The sequence below is a fragment of the Pteropus medius genome, unplaced genomic scaffold (assembly GCF_902729225.1).
Source record: "Pteropus medius unplaced genomic scaffold, Ma_sr-lr_union100, whole genome shotgun sequence".
Classification (NCBI taxonomy): domain Eukaryota; kingdom Metazoa; phylum Chordata; class Mammalia; order Chiroptera; family Pteropodidae; genus Pteropus; species Pteropus medius.
This window is the reverse complement of record NW_024349125.1, coordinates 346,976-371,899: the sequence shown is the minus strand read 5'-3', so window position 1 is coordinate 371,899 and position 24,924 is coordinate 346,976. Positions and strand designations below refer to the sequence as shown.

The window sequence follows — 24,924 nt, the reverse complement described above, 5'->3', positions numbered from 1 at the left end:
TTGTATCTAGTTTAAGGCTATTATAAAAACTGCTTCCACAAACATTCGTGTACAAATTCTTGTGTGAACCTGTATGTTTTCATTTCCCTTTGGTAAGTACCTAGGAGTGGAATGGCTGGGGTAAGGTGGGTGCAAAGTCTCAAGGTTCTCCTTGCCTCTGCGTGCTTTCTGGCAAGTCTTCTCCTGAGGACCCATTCCCTATCTACCCGGATAGCAACTAAGCATCAGTGTGTATTGTTCACGTTAATTCTAGGAGAGCCTCCCAGAACTGCCTACTCTGACCAGAGTTCACTTGCTTTAGCATTTTTTCAAGTAGGTGTCCCATATTTCCATTCTATATACTTAACTTTAAAAATCTGAAATCTTAGCTTTTTAGAAAAGCTAAGGATTTCAAGTTAAAGAGATGTTTGAGCCTAACAGAATATCCATGCTGTACAATTGTGTTTTTTTGTTTTTTTTTTTTATTGTAGGCACTGGTGAGAACTAAAGCAGAATTTTTGACAAAAAACTTAAGCACTAAAAAAGCCAGAAAGGAGGAGTCCACATTATTCAAAATAAGAAACACATGTAGGACAGCTTTAAAATAGAAAATGAATTCATATCCAAGTTGAACCAAAAATCTAAACTTAAAGTCATTTTGGTTAATTTCCTCAAAAAGATCAATTCGGCTTCCAGTGAGTCTCCAAATAAGTTTTGACTGCAAAACAGTAGTCACTTTTAATGACAGCCTTAATCATATTTGCATTTAATTTGCTTCTATGTACATACTTCCAAGACCTTAAGTCACTGTCAAAATCTCATCCTTACTGTTTAAATCACAACTCACAACTAAAGAGTTGCCTGTGCAATTCTTTAGCACAAAGCCTGGATGGGATGAACCTTGCCATTTAAAGTACAAGACTAAATATATACCAAAAATAACTAATGAAAAATTACACTGATTTGCTTGATCAGAAAAGTAAACAGGCTCTGAGTGGATTCTTGAAGAAGTGACCCCAGCTTTAACACATCCTGAATTTAAATAAAATGAAATCCCCCTGAGTAATGTAAGGCCTGCAATAGGCCTGGCACCAGTGTATTTTTAGCACTGTAATAATGAACCAGATGAAGAAGTGAAATGAATATGTATAATCAAAAAAAACCTCATTTTAAAGTAAGAAAAAGCATTTCACACTATGGTTCCAATTATGCTAAAAAGATACCTTGTTTGAGATTGGAATGAAATAAAAAATGTACTAAAATAATGATGGAAGAATGTAGGGCTATAGGTGACATTTCCTCTATCTTTTCTATATCATGGCTGTTATATTTTTGAATGGAAAACAAATTATAAAAGGTTCAGGAATGAACTTGTAATTTAAACTGTAAATTAAAATAAAATTTTATTCAAAGCATCTTTTAAAATTACAGCATGTTTATTCTTATGCTGTTAATTCTGCCAAACTACAACTTAGCCATATGAAGCATAAAACACTTCAAAAACTTGAATGTAAACCACATTTTCAAAACAAAAAGCAGTCTTAACACACCTCAATTTTAAATGCCAATGTATTTTGTCCAAGTACATAGCTTATACCGAAAAAGAACATTTTAAATATTTCTATAGTAAATAGTTGTAATAATTTCTTAAACTTTCAATTATACAAATAAAAAATGTTTGTGAATATAACTATTATAGTTGACAAAAGCTGACCAGAGAAACAAAAACTCTTATTTTTGAAGGCCTTAAATTTTATTATCTTTGAATTGGCAAGTATTTGTATTTTTTTAATTCTTACCACCCTTCCTTCTTCATGTAATTTCACCAAATTTTAAATTTCCCAAGACTGATGAGTGTTGCTTTTTATAGTTCATTAAGTAATATTTGAGAAGAAAAATTCTAGTGAAAATGTTGAACCTAAAACCAAAAAAATTCAATGCTATAGTCTTTCTTACTGTGCTTATAAGTGCTCCAAGTTAAAATTCTATATATCAGATTACAAACAAAATTCTTAGACCATTACAAATATAAATTTTCTTATTACAAAAAAATCCTTCAAAATTTACTGTACAGAGGATTACATTTGTAAAGTATGTCCTCATGATACACATTATTTGTTACTATCATCTTTCACACTTTCGCTCCTTTTCAGACATCTACATTCCTCCCCTTCACCATGGCTACATATGTGAAACTGTATACTGCAGCACACTGGGATTTGGGGAGAAAGAAGCCTACATTTTAGATAATGTTTAAACTACATCTGTACTACTTCAATTCAAAAAAGAAAATAAAGGCGCTGAAGAGCCCATGTTTCCCTCTTATTCTGAGGTTTACTCCAATTAAAATCCATAAAATCACCATGCTATGCATGTTATTTAGTTTCTGCTTAAAACAAAAGCTAAAATGAAGATAAAAGAGGTGAACTGCTCAGCTCCTGATTTTTATGTTCATGCTTCAGTATATAAAGTGGTGTTTAAAAACTTCATCTATTTGGGAAATGGTTTAAAACCACCACACAAGTTAACACACTTGCAGTTAAAACTATTCCAGAAGCCTAGTTATTTGAGTAGCTAATATTTTCTGCAGTGTTTAACTGATAGCTAAATTTAGTGAGCACAAAATAGCTTGGCATGTTATTCTGTAAAGCAAGGTGGCTTTATGCACTGAAAATATAAATAGGAGGCTTCCATTTGCTAATAATCCTAAACAAGCAATTAAAATTTAGTGTTTGCTAACGAAAGATCTAAAACAGTTCACTACAAAACAACCCTGTAGATGTCCCTTTTATTAATAAAAATCCAAGTGCCAAATCTCATTACAGGGCCCATAATATTAAAAAACAATTACCAGGTTACTTAGACTTTGCAAGATTAATCACTCAATTTCAGCAAATGAGAAATAAGAAATGTGCAAAAGTTCCCAAGTTAACAAGCAAGGAATGACAAGTGCTTTTCAAATCTAAACAGCATAGTAAGTTATAAAGCCTCAGAAAGAGAATAAGACTGATTTTACTCCAATTCTGAAAATTCTGAACTATTATGCATCTCACCAAGATCCTCAAATATCTATTTTTCTTCTGAAGTCCATGACTTAGAACCTCTTCCGAAAGAGTCAGTTTTCCATTTCTCTAGTCTTGTTAGTCACACTATTTTGCAATTTAAAAATGTCTTATACACATATCTTATATTTTCTTGCTTGCTTCAGTGTTTACAGTATTACTAAACATACTAATATACATTGTTAAAAATGATCTTATAAATAATCTATTTCAACCTTCTTTGGCTACATGTTCCATTGTTTTTCATATGAGTGTCTTATTCAGAAAGTGCTTCCTGTGAGAACTGCTTCCAATGAATGCATTAAACTTGCAAAATCTAGCTTCCCACAATACGTAGTTTCCTACCCTGTACTAAACTCCCATATTTACAAAATATTTTAAACTTTACAACAATCCATTACCATATAAAAAAAAAGTGCAATTCTCTCTCACCCCGTATTCCGGGGCAATGACATTCTTCATAAATTTCTACAAAATAGCAGCCTATGAAAAGCAAATAAGGTGCTTAGCTTATGCCCAAGGATCTACTTTTGAAGTACGCTGGGCAGTACTTTTGTACAGTGGAAGAGTCAGTGTGCAGGCTACTGGCGGAGTGGCGCTCCTGTCAGGTTGGCGAGCTCTATGAGAGCGAGGGCTCCGTGCAGGCGTTCCCGCTGTTCCTGCAGCCGGCGCTGGGCACCGCTCTTCTCATCATCCTCCTCGTCAGACTGAAGGTATTCCAAAGGGTCCTGCTGCTCCTGATCCGCCTTCTGAACGAGCTTTCCTTTCAAAGTAGGGGTACGCTGCTCTCTTGTTTCCCAATACCTATGGGAAATGCATTGCATTAGTTATATGATATACATGACATTCTCAAATGTTTACTTTGCTTTTTTAAAAAAGGTTCTTTACCACATATTAAATGTGTTTAAGTTTTAAAAGTTATAAAGTGATTTCACATATGTTTCCCATTACTAAAGAAACAATTCAACTTTGAGAAGTTGAGGGACTTGCTCAGATTTCCAAAATCAAAAACTGGCAGTTCTGGGTCTCATACTCAACTCTCTGATCATATGTATTTGCCATTAAACTATAGTTGACTTAAAGATCATATATGAAATGCACTGAAGTATAGAAACAGTAGAATAATCATTAGAAACCTATTTATCCTATCCACAGAGGGATGGTGACTTCTGACACTTAACTATGAGAAACTTTAAACCCACAATATATGACATACAGATTAATATCTATAACACGTAGAACTTATTCAAAAATTTAAAAGCACCACAATTACTCAACTGGTAATTCACAAAATGCAAATGTTACACCTTGTTGGTAACTAAAGAAATGCATATTTAAATGACATTAGCATTACATCCAAAAATGTCCAGACTTTTATATTAATGTTCACAGTAGCTTTATTTGTAATAGCCAAAAACAGCCCAATGCCTATCACTAGATGAATGAATAAACAAGTTGAGGTGTAGCCATACAATGGATTACTACTCAGCAATAAAAAGGAGTGAACTATTGATACACTAAACAACATAGATAAATCTCAAAAAACTTATGTTGACTGAAAGAAGCCAGACAAACAGGAGTATAAAATTTTGTATAAAATTCTAGAAAATGCAAACTAGTTTATAGTTACAGAAAGCAGATCAGTGTTGTTTGGGGAAGAGGAGGGCAGGAAGGGGTGGGAGTGATGGATTCTAAGGGGACCTAATGGATATATTCACTGTCTTGATAGTGCTAATTTCACAGATGTATACACATGTCCAAATGTATCAAACTGTATGCTTTAAATATGTACAATTTATTGTATGGCAATTATACCTCAGTAAAGCTGTTTTTAAAATTACATACAAAAAAAATACAACTTCTGGATTTCAAGAAATCAAGACTACTCGAACTGGGAAAGTTTTGGCAATATTCAGGTTTAAAAAAAGAAATGCAAATAGTTCAGTATTACTTGAAATGCAACTAGAAAAGAGAAACAGCAAAAGAGAAGTTTAGCTAAGTCAGCCAAGACCAAGTAATGAAGGGCTGGTGATGCCATAATAAAGGGCTTAGACTTCATATTGAGGATCACAGTAGCATTTTAGAAAGATCCCTCTGGCAGCAGCATGGAGAATGGATTGAAAGGGTTGAAGTGGCTGAATCTGAGAGTTTTAAGGAAGCAGAATCCATAAGTTGGTCACTGAGTCGATGGAAGAAAGAGAGGATAAAGACAAGGATGACCAAGAAGTTTCTGGCCTGGGTAAAATTAGAGATAATGGGACAGTGGAGGCCAGACAGGAAGGAGAGAGAGAAAAGAAGTGATGCAGTAAGCAAGACAAACATAATCCCTGCCCTTGTGGAGGTTATAGTCAAACAGAGAAGATAGAAACTGAATGAATAAATAAGTGTGTAATGAAGATTTTGAAAGGGAAAATACAGTGTGTTACAAAAGCATCTATTAAGTGACTCTAACCTTGTTTGTTTTGGGTGTTGGTGAACAGGTTAGGGAAGGACTTCCTGAAGTGATGTTAAACCTGAGTAAGAAATGAAAAATGAGCTAAGTGGCTAAAGAGGGAAACAAGCATTTTCCACAGAGGCAGCAGTGAGCACAAAAGCCCAGAAACCACAGGGTGAGTGGTGTTGAGAAACCAGGAGCCCAGATGGGCGGAGACAGTTGCATTGCAGGAGGGAGGCAGAGCACCAGCAGTACAATCAGGGGAGCTAGACTTTCTCTCAAGTGCAGAGGAAGCCAGTGAAGCTAGGGAGTGGCACCATCAGCTGCTGCTGGTTTATATATGATATGACTCCTTAAATCAAACTAGTTTTAGAGAAATTTCTTTATACTGCCTCCCTTGTTGCCCTTAAGAAAAACTAAAATAGATGCTTTTAAGGATTTTAGAAGAACATCGCTCTCCATCTCTTACTCTTTCTATATATATAGATGGATGAGTGGATGGATGGATGGGTGGGTAGATATATATATTATGAGTATGTATATATTATATATTATACTATAATATATAACATATACTATATATTGTATATAATTAATGTGTAATATATACTCACATTATATGAATATATTATATATATAATATATAGTATATAGTATATATTATATATATTACATAGCATATATTATATTCGTATAATAATCAGCACAGATCTAATTCTAACAGAAAATGAAGAGATGTTGCACTAACAACAAATGAAATACAATACGTATAAAACATTCTTTTAAAATGAGGGACTCTTGCTTTTAAAATAAATTGTGGTCCGGGCACTCAGTACTAATTACTATCATATAGTAGTTCTCTATCACACACAGAACCTAATAACACCCCTAATGATTCAGTGGTTTAAGGAAATAAAAGCACCATTTCAAGTTATTATATAAAATGTGTATAAAATCAACTTATTTAAAATGAGAGAGATTCTAGGAAACATGGTAGAGTAAGAGATATCCTCAGATCTCTCCCCTTGAAACAATAAGCTGAACATCTAAAACTCAATAAAAAACACTCAAACGGCACACTAGCATTTCTGAGTGTGGGATCTGCACATGAGAGCTACCACAGGTCGGAACCCCGGTCGTCAGGCGGTGGATTTGGAGGAATAAAGAGGCTACCTCTCGAAGCTGCCAGAGCTCCCTATTGGAGGAGGGGGAGGGGAGAAGGAGTGGCGCATTCCCTGAACAGCCCTGCCTGGGAAAGCTGTGAGCTCCCCCCCTGCCCCTCCCCCTGAGGCGGCAGAGCCCAGTCACAACGGCAGAAGGCAAGGAAACAGGACGGCACACAACCCCCAACCCAGAGGGCTCCTCTACCCATACCCTCCAAGACCGATCACCCCGGAACCCTAGGGGAATCTGAGCAAATGCTGCCGAGACTATCGCTGACACTGACAGTGACTGAAACTGAGGGTAGACAGCATGATTAAGTTACGTCTGACAAAGGATCATTCAAGAATACTATTAAAAAGTATATAATAACAGATTTAATAACCTAGAAAAACTGGACCGGTACTTAGAAAAATACAATATTCCTAGATTGAATCAAGATCTGGAAAATCTAATCTGGAAAATAAGCAGTTTAGAAATTGAAACAATCATCAAAAACGTACCAAAAAGTAAAAGTCCAGGACCTGTGAATTCTACCAAACATTCAAAGAAGATTTCATACCTATTCTCCTCAAACTCTTCCAAAAAATCAAAGAGGAAGCAATACTTCTCAACTCATTTTATGAGGCCAATATTATTCTGATACCAAAACCTGGTAAAGATAACACAAAAAAAGAAAACTACAGACCCATATCTCTCATGCAAAAATCCTAAATGAGACATTAGCAAACTGAATACAGCAACATATTAAAAAGATTATACACCACGATCAAGTGGGCTTCATCCCAGGAGCAAAGGGATGGTTCAACATACGCAAATCGATTGATGTGATACACCACGTAAACAAATTAAAAAATAAGAATCATATGATCATATTAATAGATGCAGAAAAAGCCTTTGACAAAATACAGCATCCATTTATGGTCAAAACACTTAACAAAATTGGTATAGAAGGAAAGTACCTTAACATAATAAAGGCCATATATGACAATCCCTCAGCTAACATTATACTTAATGGTGAAAAACTAAAAACTTCTCTCTAAGATCAGGAACAAGGCAAGGCTGTCCACTATCACCACTGTAATTCAATATAATATTGGAGGTCCTAGCAAGTGCAATCGGACAAGAGAAAGATATAAAAGGCATCCAAATAGGAAACTAAGAAATCGAACTGTCACTATTTGCAGATGACATGATTCTCTATATAGAAAACCTATAAAGACTCCACAAGAACACTACTAGAAACAATAAGCAAATACAGTAAAGTTTCTGGATACAAATCTATTTTCAAAAATCCAAAGCATTCTTAAACTCTAATAATGATGTGTCAGAAAAAGAAGTAGAAAAAATAATTCCTTTTGCAATTGCACCAAAAAGAATAAAATACCGAGGAATAAATCTAATGAAACATGTGAAGGGCCTATATATAATGAAAACTACAAGACTCTATTAAAAGAAATCAAAGAAGATACAAAGAAATGGAAAGACATTCCGTGTTCTTGGATTGGAAGAATCAACATAGTTAAAATGACCATATTACCTAAAGCATTATACAGATTTAATGCAATCTCCATCAAAATCCCATCAGCATTTTTTAAAGAAATAGAACAAAATATCATCAGATTTGTATGAAAGCACAAAAGACCCTGAATTGCCAAAGCCATCCTGAGAAAAAAGAACAAGGCTGGAGGCATCATTCTGCCCGACTTCGAATTATACTACAAAGTGACAGTAATCAAAACGGCATGGTATTGGCAGAAAAACAGACACACAGACCAGTGGAATAGAATCGAGAGTCCAGAAGTAAACCCATATTTATATGGACAAATAATTTTCGACAAAAAAGCCAAAAACATACAGTGGAGAAAGGAAAGCCTCTTCAATAAATGGTGCTGGGAAAACTGGAAAGCCGCCTACAAAAAAATGCATCTAGACTGTTGTCTATCACAACACACCAAAATTAACTCAAAATGGATTAAGGACCTGAATATAAGACCTGAAACAATAAGATGCATAGAAGAAAACATAGGAACTAAACTCAAGGACCTTGGACTTAAATAGAGGATTCTATGAATTTGACCTCAAAAGCAAGGGAAGTAAAAGCTAAAATAAATGAATGGGACTACACCAAACTAAAAAGCTTCTGCTCAGCAAAAGAAACTGTCAACAAGGTAAAGAGACAACCATCTGAATGGGAAAATATATTTGCAAGCAACACCTCCGATAAGAGCCTAACATCCAAAATATACAAAGAACTCATACGACTCAATGACAACAAAAACACAAATGATCCGATCAAAAAATGGGCAGAGGACCTGAACAGACACTTCTCCCTAGAGGACATACAAATGGCCAACAAATATATGAAAAGATCTTCAACATCGCTAGCTATTAGGGAACTGCGTATCAAAACCACAATGAGATACCATCTCACACCTGTTAGAATAGCTATAATCAACGGGACAAGCAATAACAAATGTTGGAGAGGATGCAGAGAAATAGGAACCCTCATACATTGCTGGTGGGACTGCAAATTGGTACAGCCACTATGGAGTTTCCTCAAAAAACTAAGACTTGATCTACCATATGATCCAGCAATCCCTCGACTGGGTATTTACCCCAAAGACTTGAAAACCCATATCCGAAAAGATATTTGCACACAGATGTTCAGAGCAGCATTATTCACAGTGGCCAGGACATGGAAGCAACTGAAGTGTCCTACGATAGATGATTGGCTAAAGAAGCTGTGCTACATATATACAATGGAATATTACTCAGCCATAAGAAGAAATGAAATACTGCCATTTGCGACAACCTGGATGGACCTCGAGATAATCATGCTAAGTGAAATAAGCCAGACAGAAAAAGTTGAAAATCACATGATATCACTTATATGTGGGATATAAATCTAAAAGCAACAAATAAGCAGGACAAACAGAGACTCATGGACATGGACAATGAACTAATGGTTACCAGAGGGTAGGGAGTGGGGGAGGAGGGGGAAAGTAGATGGGATAAAGGGGGTCAAATATATGGTAGCTGAAGGAAACTGGACTTTGGGTGGCAATCACACAATAGAATATGTAGATGTCAAATGATAAGGTACATTTGAAAATTATATAATTATATTAACCAATGTTACCCCAATAAACTTAATTAAAAAAAATAATAAAAAAATAAAATGAGAGAACTGTCCTAGTCCCTAGCCTCAGTCTTCACTCTGGTAGATTTTCTGCAGGAGACTCCAAAGAAAGCCTTACTTTGCCAACCACTCAGCGGCAGCCTGGTTGTCCACAGCCTGGTGCTTACTGAGAGCATCGGTGGGCTCCTCCCGCTTCAGCCTGGCATAAGGGTGCTTTGGACAGTGGCGGTTTGCATGGGTGAATCTGCTAAGGCAGCCTTCAAAACACAGAGGGAAACATTCATCAGAATCTGGACATCCAGCAGACATGGAAAACAGCTAGTAACCGAGAAAAGTAAATTAAGACGAGAAATTTAGACGATAATATGCTTCCTTCACTTTAATAGTTAAAAAGTTTAAAACTAAAGTAAATGCCTAATCTAAAGGCTATATTTACTTTATAGACTTTTCTACTGCCTACCACTGGATATAGTATATTTAAATGCCCTGTCAGATTTTCAGCCAAAAAATATACTTTATTCAAAACTCAATCTTTTCCCAGAAATTGAATATGGATTAAAATCAAGGAAGAAAGCTTATGATGTTTTATAAAACCCTGATCAAAAATCTCTCCTCTTAAAAAATTTAAGCAATAGATATTTTAACTGTTAACTCACAACTAGTTATTCCATAAACTTATCTCCTAATACCATACCATTTTCTGAACAAACAAAAGGTTTCTCTCCGGTGTGAAGACGCTGATGTGTTTTGAGCTGTCCACTCTGAACAAAGGCTTTTCCACAGTCTGGATAATCACACAGGTAGGGTCTCTCACCTAAGCAGAAAGATGTTATATATTATTTGATACAATGAAGTGAGAAGAAGGGGCAGGGGAAGAGAATCAACCTTTAGATAGATCATGACCCCAAACAACAATAAAACATGTCACAGCCTCTACAGAGCTGTAAGTGGAAATGCTAACAGTACTTCCATATTGAGCAGCTGTCCACTTGGACACACAATATTTTCTTTAGGCCTTGGGCTTTTAGGTATCCAGGTTCAAATCCCTGAAGCTATCATCTTCAGCTTATCCCATATTTTTTCTCCCCATAATCCAAATCACTAGCTCTTGCTGATTCTTTAAAATATCTTCCACTACTACTTCCTATTGCAACTTCCCCTGGTCAGACTAGCAGCCTTTCCCACCTAAAACAAATCCTAGCTGGCCTCTAGTCAATCCCTCTGCACATTACTTCCAAAGTAGCTGGCATAGAACTCTTGTTTTTGTCATACCAACTACCCCCTAAATCACTACCACATCCTACTATACTCCTTGGATAAATGAAAATTATCTGCTGACTTCTAAATGGCCCCTAAGATCTGTACTGTAGCTACTGGGTTAGGGGAGCAGCGTTAATCTTTACTTCACTCCTGAGATTCATTTTAGCCAGAAGGCAGTTCCACCTCTTGTTATACTGCATGAAAATCCTATCTTCTCTGCCCGTTCAAATCTCAGTCCTGTAGGCTCTCAGTGAAACTCCTCTACCTCCAAATAATTGAGCTCTATATCCTCTTACTTAGTATCCTATGTTGTTCATGTATCATGGGACTCCTCCCCTTAATACAAAAATGCATTGTACTCCATTTCAATTCCTATACTCAACACCATGCTAGGCTCAAGAAGTGCCCAAAAATATTGATCATAATTAAACTTATTTCTTGAAAAAATATTCTTTGATTAACAATTAAATACTGGTTCTTCCAATATGACTCAAAGAACAGTAACTAGTCCTCCCTAAAGTTCTCTCATTATTTAGAAATGTACTAAATGGTTATAATAGTTGGATACACATTAATATAACACAAAAGATAGGGGAGTCATTTAATATAGTAACAGAAAAGCTTTTAACAAAGCAGATATTATTAAAACTAAACTATACCATGGAGACATTGGGCTCATTTCCCTGGCATACAGCATAGTAGGCTGAGGCCTGCAAATATCAGGTGACGCACAATGGGTTAGTGGTAGATCAAGACTGGGACTCAGGGATCTTTTTATTATGCCACATGGTCTTGAAGCTTATCTACACTAGCAACATGTACTCTATGGCCTGCTCATCTCGATTTAGAATAGAAACATTTAAAGAGCTCAAGAGCTACATGTGCTACTATAATGGCCAGCATAGCTCTAGACTTCAGGTTATGAGAGGTTGTAGGCAGTGGTATTTGGGTTTTGCTGCCTCAGTTTCCTCATCTGTAACTTATTAGAATCATAGGCTCCTTCTTCTGAGGCCATCTCTGTGAAAGGAACAAGGATTCTCTCTATATTACTATTTTTCACTCTCTATATGGTATTTAAAATGCAAGTACAATTTCTCTACACCAATAAAGATGTATGATAGTCTTGACCTATTATACATTTAATTCTGAAAATTTATACTTCAGCTTAGATCTAATGGCTAGGTCAAACACTCTCAGGGCACACTGAGGACTCTAGAAATTCTATTTAAAAACTCAACAATTACTACTTTAGTATTTGACCTACAAATCAGTTTAAACAATTATACAGACAACTTATGGGTATATCAAGTAAAAAACAAGTAGAATAAAACTAAAGCCACAACATTCCTGTGCTAACTAGATTAATCACCATGATAACTAAGTCACATGGTACCACTGTTCAAAAAACCATCCCTCTCCACCCAAAAATAAACTGACTACACAGTGCCTATTTGGAAAAACTTTACAATAAGAAAATATAAGGCAACTAAAACAATTTATAAACCAAAACATCAAATCAGATTTCAAGTATTATTTTTGGCATTCTCTATAATTTGCTAAACTTACCTGTATGAGTCCTTTTGTGAGCCTGGAGAGACTTCTCCCTTGGGAACACTCTATTACAGATGTTACAACGGATTCTGCTGGACGAATGCTCTCCTTCATTTATTAAATCCCGGACAGTATCTGCTCTGGGTCTACCACGTCGAATTCCATCCTGTTAACAATTTGTGTAAACATTAATCTAATTTCTTGGCCTCCACACATTAAAGCAAAATGTGATAATTTTTAAAAAATCTTTGACATCACCAAAAATTATAATAGAGTAGGTCCTTCTAAGAACCCACACCTCCACAGATCACTGAAAAAATCAAGCTGTCAGAATCAGCTTGGTCACAACTCCAGAAAATTTCCAGCAACTCAGCAGTGAATCGAGAAAAAGGCAACCTAAAACAGTAGGAAAGTTTGCGTTTCTTTTTTTAACTTGCTCTTGCCCCTCCCACTCCTCCACAGTAGTCTTGAAAACAGCAGCTTTCATTCTCCATGACGGAACCTAATCCCAGGTTTCAGAGAGAGCAGAGCAGACCTTATAATGAAAAACTGTCTATTTTGACCTGTCTGGGGGCTTCCTGAAGGACTGAGGCAAGGTGCTTCTCTTTGTTTTGCTTAACTTAGAACTCTCGGGGTGGAAAAGCCCCTACACAGAGGGCTCTGCTCAAAACCCTTATAAGGCAAATGACAACTTGCTGCCACCTGGGGTGAAAATTCAATTGAAGCAAGCAAATATGCCAAAAGCCTGAGAGGAAAAGCTGGGGAGAGAGCTTCTTTGGGAAATTAGGGCATTGAAAAGTGCCCATGAATCCTAAAGATAGGAATTTAGAAAGCCAGACACGAGCCCAAAGCAGGAAGCATACTCAGAAAAGACCCAAAGACCCTATGCTTTCACCTCTGACTGATCTTAGGCTCAGCACATACATGCAGGAAGTGAAGGCTAAGGCAGAGGTGTAAACAGTCTGGCAGAGCACTGAAGGAGACCTATAGCACAGAGGTATTCTGTAAAAATTATAAGTTTTCTCCCCCTTTTTTTTGGCGGGGGGGAGCTCCAGGTATTCAAGGTGCTATCTCTCAAAATGTGAGCCCACCACAAGCTAAAGAAACCGACTTTAGAAAACAAACACAATAAAGAATAGTTTACAAAAATAGTCTAGAAAAGTCACCGAACTAGAACCCATAGCATGCAACAAAAAACAAACTCTGAGAAAAGAATCTGATTTCCAGTTTCCACATTATAGTATTCAAAACATTCAGATTTCAACAAAATATTACAAAACACGCAAAGAAACAAAAGTATGATCCATACAAAGGAAAAATTAATAGAAATAGACTATGAGGAAGCAGACACTGGAGTTACTAGACAGACTTTAAATAAACTGTCTTAAATATGCCAAAAGGGGTAATGGAAACCACGGACAAAGAAGAAAAGGAAACCAAGAGAACACTTTCAACAAATAAAGAATATCAATAAACAGAAATTATTTTTTAAAAAGTAGAAATTCTGGAGCTAAAAAGTACAATAACAAATGAAAATTTCATTAGAGTTTTAATGGAAGATTTGAACTGGCAGGAAAAAAGCATCAACAAATCTGAAGATAAGTTAACTGAAATTATCCAGTCTGAGGAACATAAAAAGAAAAAAATGAACAGAGCCTAAGACAACTGTAGAACATCAAGTGTTTTAGTCCGTTCAGGCTGCTGTAACAAAGCACCACAGACTCGGTAAGTTATAAACAACAGAAATTTATTTCTCACAGTTCTGGAGGCTGGAAAATCCAAGATCTAGGTGCCACCATGACCAGATAAGAGCCCTCCTTCCTGGTTCACAGCTAGTGCCTTCACACTATGTCCCCACGTGGTAGAAGGAGAAAGGATCTCTCTAGAATCTCTTTGATAAAGGCACTAATCCAACTCATGAGGGCTCCCATGACCTAAGCACCTTCTAACACCATCTTTGGAGTTCAGAGTCTCAACACACAAATTTTGGGAGGGGACACAAACATTCAGACCATAGCACCAAGTATACCAACATACACACAATTGGAAACCCAGAAGGCAAAAAAGATGCAGAAAGAATATTCGAAGAAATAATGGCTGCAAACCTCCCCAATGTGAGAAAACACACATCTAAACAGCCAAGAAGCTCAATGAACCTCAAGAATAAATACAAAGAGATACACACTGAGACAGTTATCAAACTATCGAAAGACAGAATCTCGAAAGCAGCAAGAAGCAGTTCATCACTCACAAGGAATCCACAAATAAGATTAACAGCTGATTTCCCAAGAGAAACTGTAGAAAGCCATAGGAGACATGTTTAAAGTGCAGAAAGGAAAAACAGAAGTCAACCAATAATCTTATATTCGACAAAATTATCCTTCAAAAATGAAGAAATTAAGACCTGCCCTTCAAGAAAACAAAAGGGAGCTCTTCAGGCAGAAATAAAAGGAAACTACAGAATAACTCAAAGCCATACAAAGAAATAAAGAACACCAGTAAAGGTACTTACGTAAGCCAGAATTATTGTATTTTGGCTTGTAATTCCTCTTTCCTATATAATTTAAAAGACATAGGCTAAATGTATAAAAAAAAATATAAATCTATATTAATGGGAACACAATATAAGAAAATGTAATTTGTGACATAACAAAAACGGGGGACGGAAAGAGCTATATAGGAAGAGTTTTTGTATATTATTGAAACTAAGGTTTATTAATTCAAAATAGATTGTCTTACATTTAAGAAGTTAATTGAAATTCCCAGGGTAATCAATAAAAAAAAAAAAGAGGAAACAAGAAAGGGATGAAAATGCTACACTACAAAATAATCAGTTAACACACAAAAGGTAGTAATAAAGGAATTGAGAAATAAAATAGGTATATGACATATAGAAAACGAATAAAATGGCTGAAGTAAATTTTTCTTTATAAGTAATTGCTTTAAATGTAAATATTAAATGCTCCAGTTAAAGGCAGAGATTGGCAGAATGGATTTAAAAAAAACATGATCTAACTCTATGCTATCTTTAAGAGACTCATTTTAGATTCAAAAACACAAATAAGTTAAAAATGACAGGATGGAAAAAGAGATAACAATTACAAACACAGGCATACCTAACAACAGAGCCCCCAAACTACATGAAGCAAAAGTGGCAGAACTGAAAGAGACAGTTCAAAATTGCTATAGACTTTCACTTTCAATTAATAGATAGAACAACTAGATAGAAGGTTGACAAAGATATGGAAGACCTGAACAACACTATAAATCAACTAAATCTAATAGACATATACAGAACATTCCACACAAAAACAGTAAAAATATACATTTTTCTCAAGTGCACATGGAACATTGCCCAAGATAAAGCATACATTAAGCCACAAAGCAAATATCAATAAATTTTAAAAGACTAAAATCATCCAAAGTATCTTCTCTGACACATATGGAATGAAATTATAAATCAATAACAGAAGGAAAACTAGAAAATTCACAAATATGGGTCAAAACGCCAATAGGTCAAATAAGAAATTACAAGAGACATTAGAAAATACTTTGACATGGATAAAAACAAAAACACAACATATCAAAATTTGTGGGACATGGTTCTTAGATTGGAAGGCTTAATAAAAGGCAGCAATGCTATCCAAAGTGATCTGCAGATTCAGTGCAATCTCTATTAAAATTCCAAAGGCCTTTTATGCAAAAATGGAAAAAAGCAATCCTTCACTCATATGGAATTGCAAGAGGCTCCAAATAGCCAAAATAATGTTTAAAAGGAACAAAGTAAGAGGACTCATACTTCCCTATTACACAGCTTACTACAAAGCAACAGCAATCAAGACAGTGTGATTCTGGCATAAAGAAAGACACATAGACCCATGAAACAGAACTGAGTCAAGAAATAAACCTATATCTATGGCCAACTGATTTTTAACAAGGGTGCCAAGTTTTCAACAAGGGTGCCAAGAACACTCAATGGGAACAAATAGTCTCTCCAACAAGTGGTTCTAAGGTAACTGAATTTCTGCATGTAAAAGAAGGAAGTTAGACTCCTACCTCACACAATATAATAAAAAAAAATTAACCCAAAATGCATCACACACCAAAATGTCAGAGCTAAAACTATAGAACTCTTAAAAGAAAACAGAGATAATTCTTCTTGACTTTGTATTTGGCAATGGATTCTCAGATACGGCACCAAAAGCATAAACAATAAAACAACAAATAATGGGAGATATCTGCAAACCATATGTGTGATAAGGTTCTAGTATCCAGGATATATAAAGAACTTTTACAATTCAACACCAAAAAGATAATCCAATTAAAATATGAGTAAAGGACTTGAATAGACATTTCTCCTTACTAGTTATACAAATGGCCAACAAGCCCATGAAAAGATGCTCAACATCATTAGTCATGAGGGAAATACAAATCAAAACCATAATGAGGCCAATTACACCTCAATAAATCTCGAAGAAAAAAAATATTTAAAAAGACCACAATGAAATACTACTTCAAACCAAGTTATATTTTTAAGAACAGTAAGATAAGTAGAAAATAAAAGTGCTTTTAGGTAATGATGTGGAAAAACTGGAACCTCATATGTTGCTGGTGGGAAAGTAAAGTGGTTTAATCACTGTGGAAGTTTGACAATGTGGTACAATGTACATATACATAGCCAATGGAATGCTGAGTCATAGAAATGATACATGCTACAAAGTAGATGAACCTCAAAAATGCTAAGTGAAATAAGCCAGACATAAAAGGTCACATATTGCCTCAGAGAGGGCACCAAGAAAAAAAAAAAGGCCACATATTATATGATTCCACGTAATGAAATATCCAGAACAGGTAAGTCCATAGAGACAGAAAACAGATTGGTGTCTTCCAGAGACTAACTGTAGAGAGGGGAATAGGGAGTGACTATTAATGGATACAGGGCTTTCTTTTAGGGTGATGAAAATGTTTTGGAACTTGAAATATGTGATGGTTGCATAACACTGTGAATTATTAAATGTCACTGAATTACACTTTAAAATGGTTAATTTTATGTTATGTGAATTTCAGCTCAATTTAAAAAAACTAAGGAAATCCAAATATACTACGGACTTCAGTTAATAATCATATACCAATTCAGTTCATTAATTGAAGCTAATGTACCATACAAATGTAAAATGTCAGAAATAGGGTAACTGGGTACATAGTTTAATGAGAACTCCCTGTACTATCTTAACATTTCTATACATCTAAAACTAATCTAAAATAAATACTTATTTGAAAAAAATATTTATTATTTCTCAGGTAAGTTAAATTTTTACATACGAATTACATGAAAAAAAAATCATAAAAGAATCATGTACAACTACATCCAAAAATGAAGATGCCTTTACTGCTTTTAATATAAAAACCTAAAGCCTTCCAAAAGCTTAAAAACATCAGCCTGAAAACTTGATAAACTATAGCAAAATTACCTTCAATCAATTTTCACTTTGAAATAAAAGATCAATCTTAAAATGGATGAGTTACCTTATAGGATAAATCATGTTTAAAATTTTCTTATATATTAAAATCTATTTCCATAATAGTCAAGAGGTGGAAGCAATCTAAATGTAGATCGACAAATGAATGCATAAAGAAAATGTGGTATGTACAATACAATGGAATATTCAGCCTTAAAAAAGAAGAAAATCTTGCCATATGTTACAACATGGATGAACCTTAAGGACATTATACTAAGTGAAATAAGCCAGTCACAAAAAGAAAAATACTATTTGATTCCACTTATATGAAGTATTTAAAGTAGTCAAACTCTTAGAAACAGAAAGTAGAATGGTGGTTGCCAAGGGGTGTGGAGAGGGAGAAAGGAGAGTTTAGTGGGTATTTTGTTTCAAGTTTGCAAGATGTAAAAGTTTCTAGCGATCTATTGCACAACAATGTGTATATAGCTAACAATGAAAAATGGTTAAGATGGTAAATTTTATGTTGTGTTTTTGGCCACAATTGAAAAATAAAAAGGAATGTATAAAGGCACTGTGGCAGATTATTGTAAAAATATTCTCTGCCCTTCTCTCACTGTGGGCCCCAATGAGGCCAATTTAGCCATATGACTTGCTTTGGCAAAAAAAAAAAAAAAAAAATATGAGTAGAAATTACACATGTGACTTCAGAGCAAAAGCTCTGAAAGGCCATCACATGGTTCTACCATTTCTCTTTTCTCTGTGCCTTGAGACCTACATGTCCCAGTCAGGGGATGTTCCTTCTGGGTCCCAGATGAACAGGACGAAGAGCGTATCTGCAGTCAACCCTCACAGGACATACATTAGCCATGTTTAGGCTGAGATTGAAACTTCAAGGTTGCATTCTGCAGTTTGTTTTAGGCTAAGCCTAGTGACTCAGGCATATTGTTAATAAACATTTATTGATGGGATAAAGATCTCACTAATTCTTTGTTGACACTGAGGCTGCCAAAAGATGTACATAATTGATGTCTTTTCCCAACCTTATAGAAGTTTCCATTATATCCCACTATATTTCCTTTAAGAAGTTTCAACTTACAATGAAGCTAGGAATAACAGGACCTTGACTTACTTAAGTCCAAATTAGCAAGTCAACTTGGCAATTAATGCTGGTTATCAAATACTTTCACCTTCACTTTCTTTAGTCCTTGGCTGCGACTCGCTAGATACATTTATACAGACTTTTCAGATAAAACTGTTTACCCAGCATCAACAAAGAGGGATCTAAGCAATTAGAGAATCCACTGCCATCATTTACTGAGCCACAATAATTGTATGGATTGTTGCTGGTTATAGTCATATCATGAATAATTGTTTTAAATATTGTTTTAAAAATGCTAAACAAATAAAAACAGCATCTATGATGCATAAAAATGGCTAGTGATTCTGTTAAGAAATAGAACATGAAATCAGGGTAAAAACCATAATGATACAACAGCTCTGCCGTGAAAAAATCCTTTTCCTAATATCTTTTTAAATACATAAAAACATTTTCTTGACTATTACAACATGAGATAACTGATTAGTTAATTAGTATCAAAATTTCAAAATTACCCATTATTATTTTCTATGTTTCTGGTAAAAAAAAAGAAATAAACAAGCATGTTTAATAGGAAGGGAGATATATAAAAAACGTTAACCATTTGGCTGCCTCCCAGCAACTCTAAAAGATCTTGTTTCAGCTACAAACCACACATTTATATTTTTCCAGATGAGAAATGAAGAGCTAAAAACTGCAACATCCTAGCCATATACAAGTAAGGCTTCACAAACTTCATTCTTTGAACTAAGAAAACTTGGCAAGGCAAATGATCATCTAATGCCCTAAAAATCAATGTATTAAGAGCATCTTTTAACCATACATATAAAAATAAGCAGTGCTACTTTAAAAAGACCATTTTCATTTTGGCCTTACCAATAAGAAAATGTTTCTAGGTACATTTTTACAATAGAGTGCTAATTCATCAGTAGTCGAGTATACCTGTAGCCTAAAAGAGAAGTCTTGTTGAGACTGCTTGATTTGCAAGAATAAGTTAACAAGAAATTCTAAGACATCCCATTACTATTATGTAGCAACTGCTACAAAATAAGCTAATAGAAAGATAAATGATTAAACTGCCAAAAATGTTTGCATACTTTAGTAAATTAATTTTTAAAATAGAATCTCAATACCTCCAGAAGGTAGATTAGTGATTTTTAAAGTCTATTCTAAAATATATCGTGATGAGTGTTTTGGGTTCTCAATGTCAATAACTAACTTTAAAATTGTTTAATAAAATTTGAGTTATTTCTCAAGCCATTTAGTATAATGTATACATTTACCTAGGCTTTAGAAAAAGTTATATACAAACTTGATATTCATGTGATGATTAAAAAAAACTACAAGTCCTTGATACATTTTTACAATAAGTAAAATTGAAATAAAGTGCTCAAACGCAACCTAGAAGAAAAATAGGTTGCAGAGGGAGGGGTGTGTACCTTGATGAGAAAATGAGAAAATGTAATTTATCATTTTTCTCTTTTCGAAGTTAGATTTAGATCCAAATTTCCTATGGCTCCCATATTTGCATCCTAACTCTACCCGCCATCTTGACCTATCTGCAAAACTTTCCAAGTCTTAATTTTTATTTATCTATTATGTTGTATGTACCCTGATAAAGTATCTCAATTGAGATAAATAGGTATAGTGTATACGTCATAAGGCTACTTGTACTAACTTAATATTAAAATATAATAAATCTCTAAAGTTAATTTACACATCATAAACAGGAGTAATACCATGTAGGGATTAAGAGCAAGGGCTCTGGAAGTTTCTAATCAGTTCTGCCATTTATCATATGATGTTAACTACACTTAATCTTGGGACTCTTCTCTGATGACTCCTTCTTTGTCAAGTAAACAAGGTAAAATAAGGAATTAAAAACACTCAACACAGAGCACGGCGATTTGCTGTGCCAGGCAGTAAATGGTAGCTACTATGTTAACATGTAATGTTTAATATGCTGGTTAATTACTATGTACTAATCAGCTATTTGTAAGGCTGTGTGCAGTCTAGATGGTTGAAGTGTGCAGGTGATAGGAAGGGGAAGTAGGATAGGCAGCTGGCAGGTCCTGAAGGGTGAATGGTTATCTGAGGCTGAGCAGAGAAGCCAAACCACACAGCAGGTCCCACAGTGGAGAAGTAACCTCATTAATGAAGTCTGAGTGGAGGGCACAAAGGCACAAAGTGGGCAGGCTTGGAATATCATATGGCAAAGGGAAATTAGACTTGCTCCCTTCTCTCTCAAAATTCTACAACCTAGAAGATAATGCTACATGTAATTATACCTCAAGAGTTCTAAGCAATCTTGCGATGAGGGACCAAAATAAAAGTAGATGATGTATATTCTCCCCACAGACAGGGGAGGCAGTGTTGGACAGGAACAAAACGAGAGCAAGCAGAAGCTGACGTCGGGTGTGCAGGACTCAGCTGTTAACACCTCCATTGGAAGCAGCAGCGACAAATAACCAATGAACACAAATGTTCTCAAACCCACAGCTGTCATTGCCTCTCACCTGCACTCTGAGAAGTGGGTAGAGGGGTGCATGTTACTGGCACCAGCCTGTTTGCAAACTTGTCTCCCATCTTTCCCAAAGGTCAACATGATTCACCCATGATGCATGTGGAGATAAAGAACCACTGACACCTTCCCGAAGCAAAACAAAGGGGACTGGGACTCCCTACTTTTAGTCTAGAGTGTACTGATCACAAATCAAACGTCCTTAAAGTTCCAGACTCTCCCCAATCCACCCTTCCCCACAAGATGGGGAAGCTAAGTGAGTGAAATTTTTGGAGCTGTATTTGGGTTGTTGCATTGATCAAAGGACAAGTTAGAATCAATTCATCTAAGAATTTATCAAACAGTAACAATACAAAAGACTGTGAGGAGGAAAAAAATTAAATATAAAACAGCCTTTTCACTTTTACATGTTCTTCATAACTTCTGGTATATTTTACCTCTGAAAAGAGGTGGGCAAAGTAGAAATAAAATTCAAACTTATGCATTGTGTGAGCAACTTTCATAAAGGTTTGTGTGAAGATAGTCTGTTTTAAGCCAAAAAGAACATACCTGCAGATTTCATTATCTACAACATTAATCTTGGACAATCCGAAATTAGATTCAGTTATAATAAATGAAAAGTTTTCTACAAGTATTTGTGCATGTATGCCTTTATGTTGTTCAACTATATTAATGTTTTTTTTTTTTTAAAAAAAAGGACTAAGCATGTAAATCTGTTAACACAGAAAAATATCTAGGATAATCATCCATCTTACTAATTAAGGGCTACCTAGAGATAACCAACAGTAATTGGTCCCTTCACAAACTCATTCAGCACTATTATGAGTATTTTTATTGCTTGTTCTTTCAAATTTTTACCGAAGTAGAGATTCAGAGTCCAAGTATGTCAAAGCACATAGTTTTACAACTTTATAGTTCTTTAATAACAATGCCATTAGTAACAAAGTGTATCAATTATCTCAGGGCTTAAACAATATGGAGTTTCAACATTTTTGCTACTGCATGTAAAATGATCAAACTTGTTTCGACTTATAAATACAGTATTTGCAAATACAGATGCACTTAGCCACTAGGTGACTACCTTGTTTTATCTTTGGCAAAGTGCTTATCTTATATAGCCACTTAACAAATAGCACCTTAATAGTAACCTTATATAGCACCATCCATTCATTACACATCTATTTAGTATTTATTTAGTATTTATAGTGTGTAATGTATTAAAGTCATATAGTCTAGTGGAGAGAAATGACCTGGCCCCTCCCGGAGTTTAGTCTATAGAGGTAAGTATATGTCGGCAGAGAGGTACCCAGAACACATGCTTCAGGCCTAGTAGCCATGGAAACTCGACTATAGTCCCAGCTTTTTCACTACCTAACTATGTGCCGTTGGGGAGGTCCTTTCACCAATTCCTTTAAGCTTCAGTTGCCTGATCCAAAAAATGTAGGTTCGAATCAGGCAGTCACAACCATGTCAGCCCTAAACAGTCTGAGAGTGTGAGCAATTCGAGGTTGGCGACAACAGCGTCTCATTCTGCTGTGCTGTTCAGCACCTAGAAAAGTAGTACTCTGGATGAAATGAAAGGCAGCAAGGGCCCAACTTGCGCTGCGGGAGATTCCCCGCCATCCCTTCTCACTCTTCAGCTAACTCTTCAGGGCATCTTTAACGGGACGAAGGCCGGGGTATCTGCGATGGTGGAGAACAAACTGTGCAGCTCTCTCCCTTCCTGCAGCCAGAGCAGCTCAAGGAGATGGCCCCTTCCTCCCTCTCGGGCCAGAGAGGACTCAGCGGTCTGTCCAGGGGTTTGCAGGGAGAATTGACCCCCCTCCTTCGTGACCGCAGACTGAGCTCCGGTCCACTGCACCTGCTGGCTGGTCGCCTCGGGTCGGCCCGGCCTCCCCCGGCGGGCGTCACGTGGACGCCTGCCCGCCTCCCCCTGCGGGGCCCGGTTTTTGGCGCGCGGCAGTGACGTCAATGTCCTGTCACCCGCCACCGCCCCGCCGCGGCCCCGGCGACCTCGCGTTTTAAACTCGGCCCCGCCCCGCCAGCAGAGTCCGCGGGCGCTGCCGGCTCCCCGGCTGCGCCGTTAACCGCCAGGCTGCCCCGCGCCCCGCCCGCCCGCGCCGCTCACCTTGAGGTGGCCGCTGTCCGGGCTGCTCGCTTCCTCCTCGTCCTCACCCGCCGAGGCGGCGGGCGGGGGCGCGCCCCGGCCGCGAAGCCCCTGGTGCTGGGCGGCAGCGGCGGGCAAGGCTGCCGAGGCGGCGCCTCCCGCTGCCCCCGGGCTGAGCGTCACATTGTGCGCGTTCTCCCCCCAGCGCCACGGGTACACCATGAAGTCGCTGAAGCCCGGACTGGTGGGGATGAGCGGCGGTGGCGGCTCCGGCTCCCCTCCGCCACCGCACGTAGGCTTGATCGGGGTCGTCCTGATGACCGACACCAGCACCCGCTTCGGGGAGTCGTGGCAGAAGATGACCGGCGGCGGCTGCGGTGGGTTGTCCGCCATCGGCGCCTCCACGCCCCGGATCATCGCCCGGCCCCGATCCGCAGCTCCGGCGGCCACGGACCACACTCCCTGAGCCCGAGTCTAGCTCTTCGCTCCACTAGCCCGCGCTGCTCCGAGTCGCTGGCTCTCAGTCCCGCGGGCTCATGGCCGGCGGATGTTTCCCGAATCCTCCTGAGCGGCGGCCAGAGAAGGAGCAGAGCAGCTCGGCGGGCACTGGGCGTCCAGGGCTGGACCCCAACCTCGAGTCAAGCCCGCCCTTCGCTCTTTGTATTCCCCAAGGCAGGCTGCAGCGGCGGGAAGCAGCGGGCGGCCTGGCTTGCGGTGACAGGAAAGCAGGACTCACAGCCCTGAACCCCCGAAAATAACAACCTGCCGCCGGGGTCCCTACTCCGGTTTTTCCCGCGTTACATTTCGCGCCTGGGCGGAACCAATCACCGCAAGGCCCCTGCCGGATGGCCGCAGCGGCGAGTGACAGGTTGCGCGAGCCAATGGCCGGGCCTAGACTTCTTTCTAGCAGAACGGGGCGGGGCTGGGGCAGTGCGCGGGTCCTTTCTGCTGAGCCATTGGCCGCCGCTCTAGTATTTTTTTTTTTCCGCCTGGAGGGCCAACTGCGTTCGAAACTCCAGGAGAGCGCGCGACTTCAGCACTCGCCCAGACACACTGCAAGGAGCCCCGCCCCCGCCTTCCCTAGGCGCGGGTTGTCAGGGGCGGAGGAGCGTTGAGGGGCGAACAGGGGCGGGCGGCAAGAGAGTTGCTGAT

The 24,924-nt window shown here is 37.6% G+C and overlaps 1 protein-coding gene across 2 annotated transcripts; it reads right to left on the bottom strand.

Moving 5' to 3' along the window:
• Positions 1–1,356: 1,356 nt before the first annotated feature.
• Positions 1,357–24,559, bottom strand: ZNF367 (zinc finger protein 367). Of its 2 annotated transcripts, XM_039880446.1 has the most exons (6): positions 23,794–24,555; positions 12,605–12,755; positions 10,473–10,592; positions 9,897–10,035; positions 5,494–5,554; positions 3,506–3,845 (listed from the first exon to the last, which is right to left on the bottom strand). In XM_039880446.1, exons 1-6 carry the CDS (start codon positions 24,187–24,189, stop codon positions 3,744–3,746), a joined length of 969 nt encoding a protein of 322 aa, XP_039736380.1. In that variant the 5' UTR covers positions 24,190–24,555; the 3' UTR covers positions 3,506–3,743. The 2 variants fall into 2 exon arrangements, with proteins under 2 accessions (XP_039736379.1, XP_039736380.1); XM_039880445.1 differs by lacking the exon at positions 5,494–5,554 and having other exon boundaries at positions 1,357–3,845; positions 23,794–24,559.
• Between the last annotated feature and the right edge of the window lie 365 nt (positions 24,560–24,924).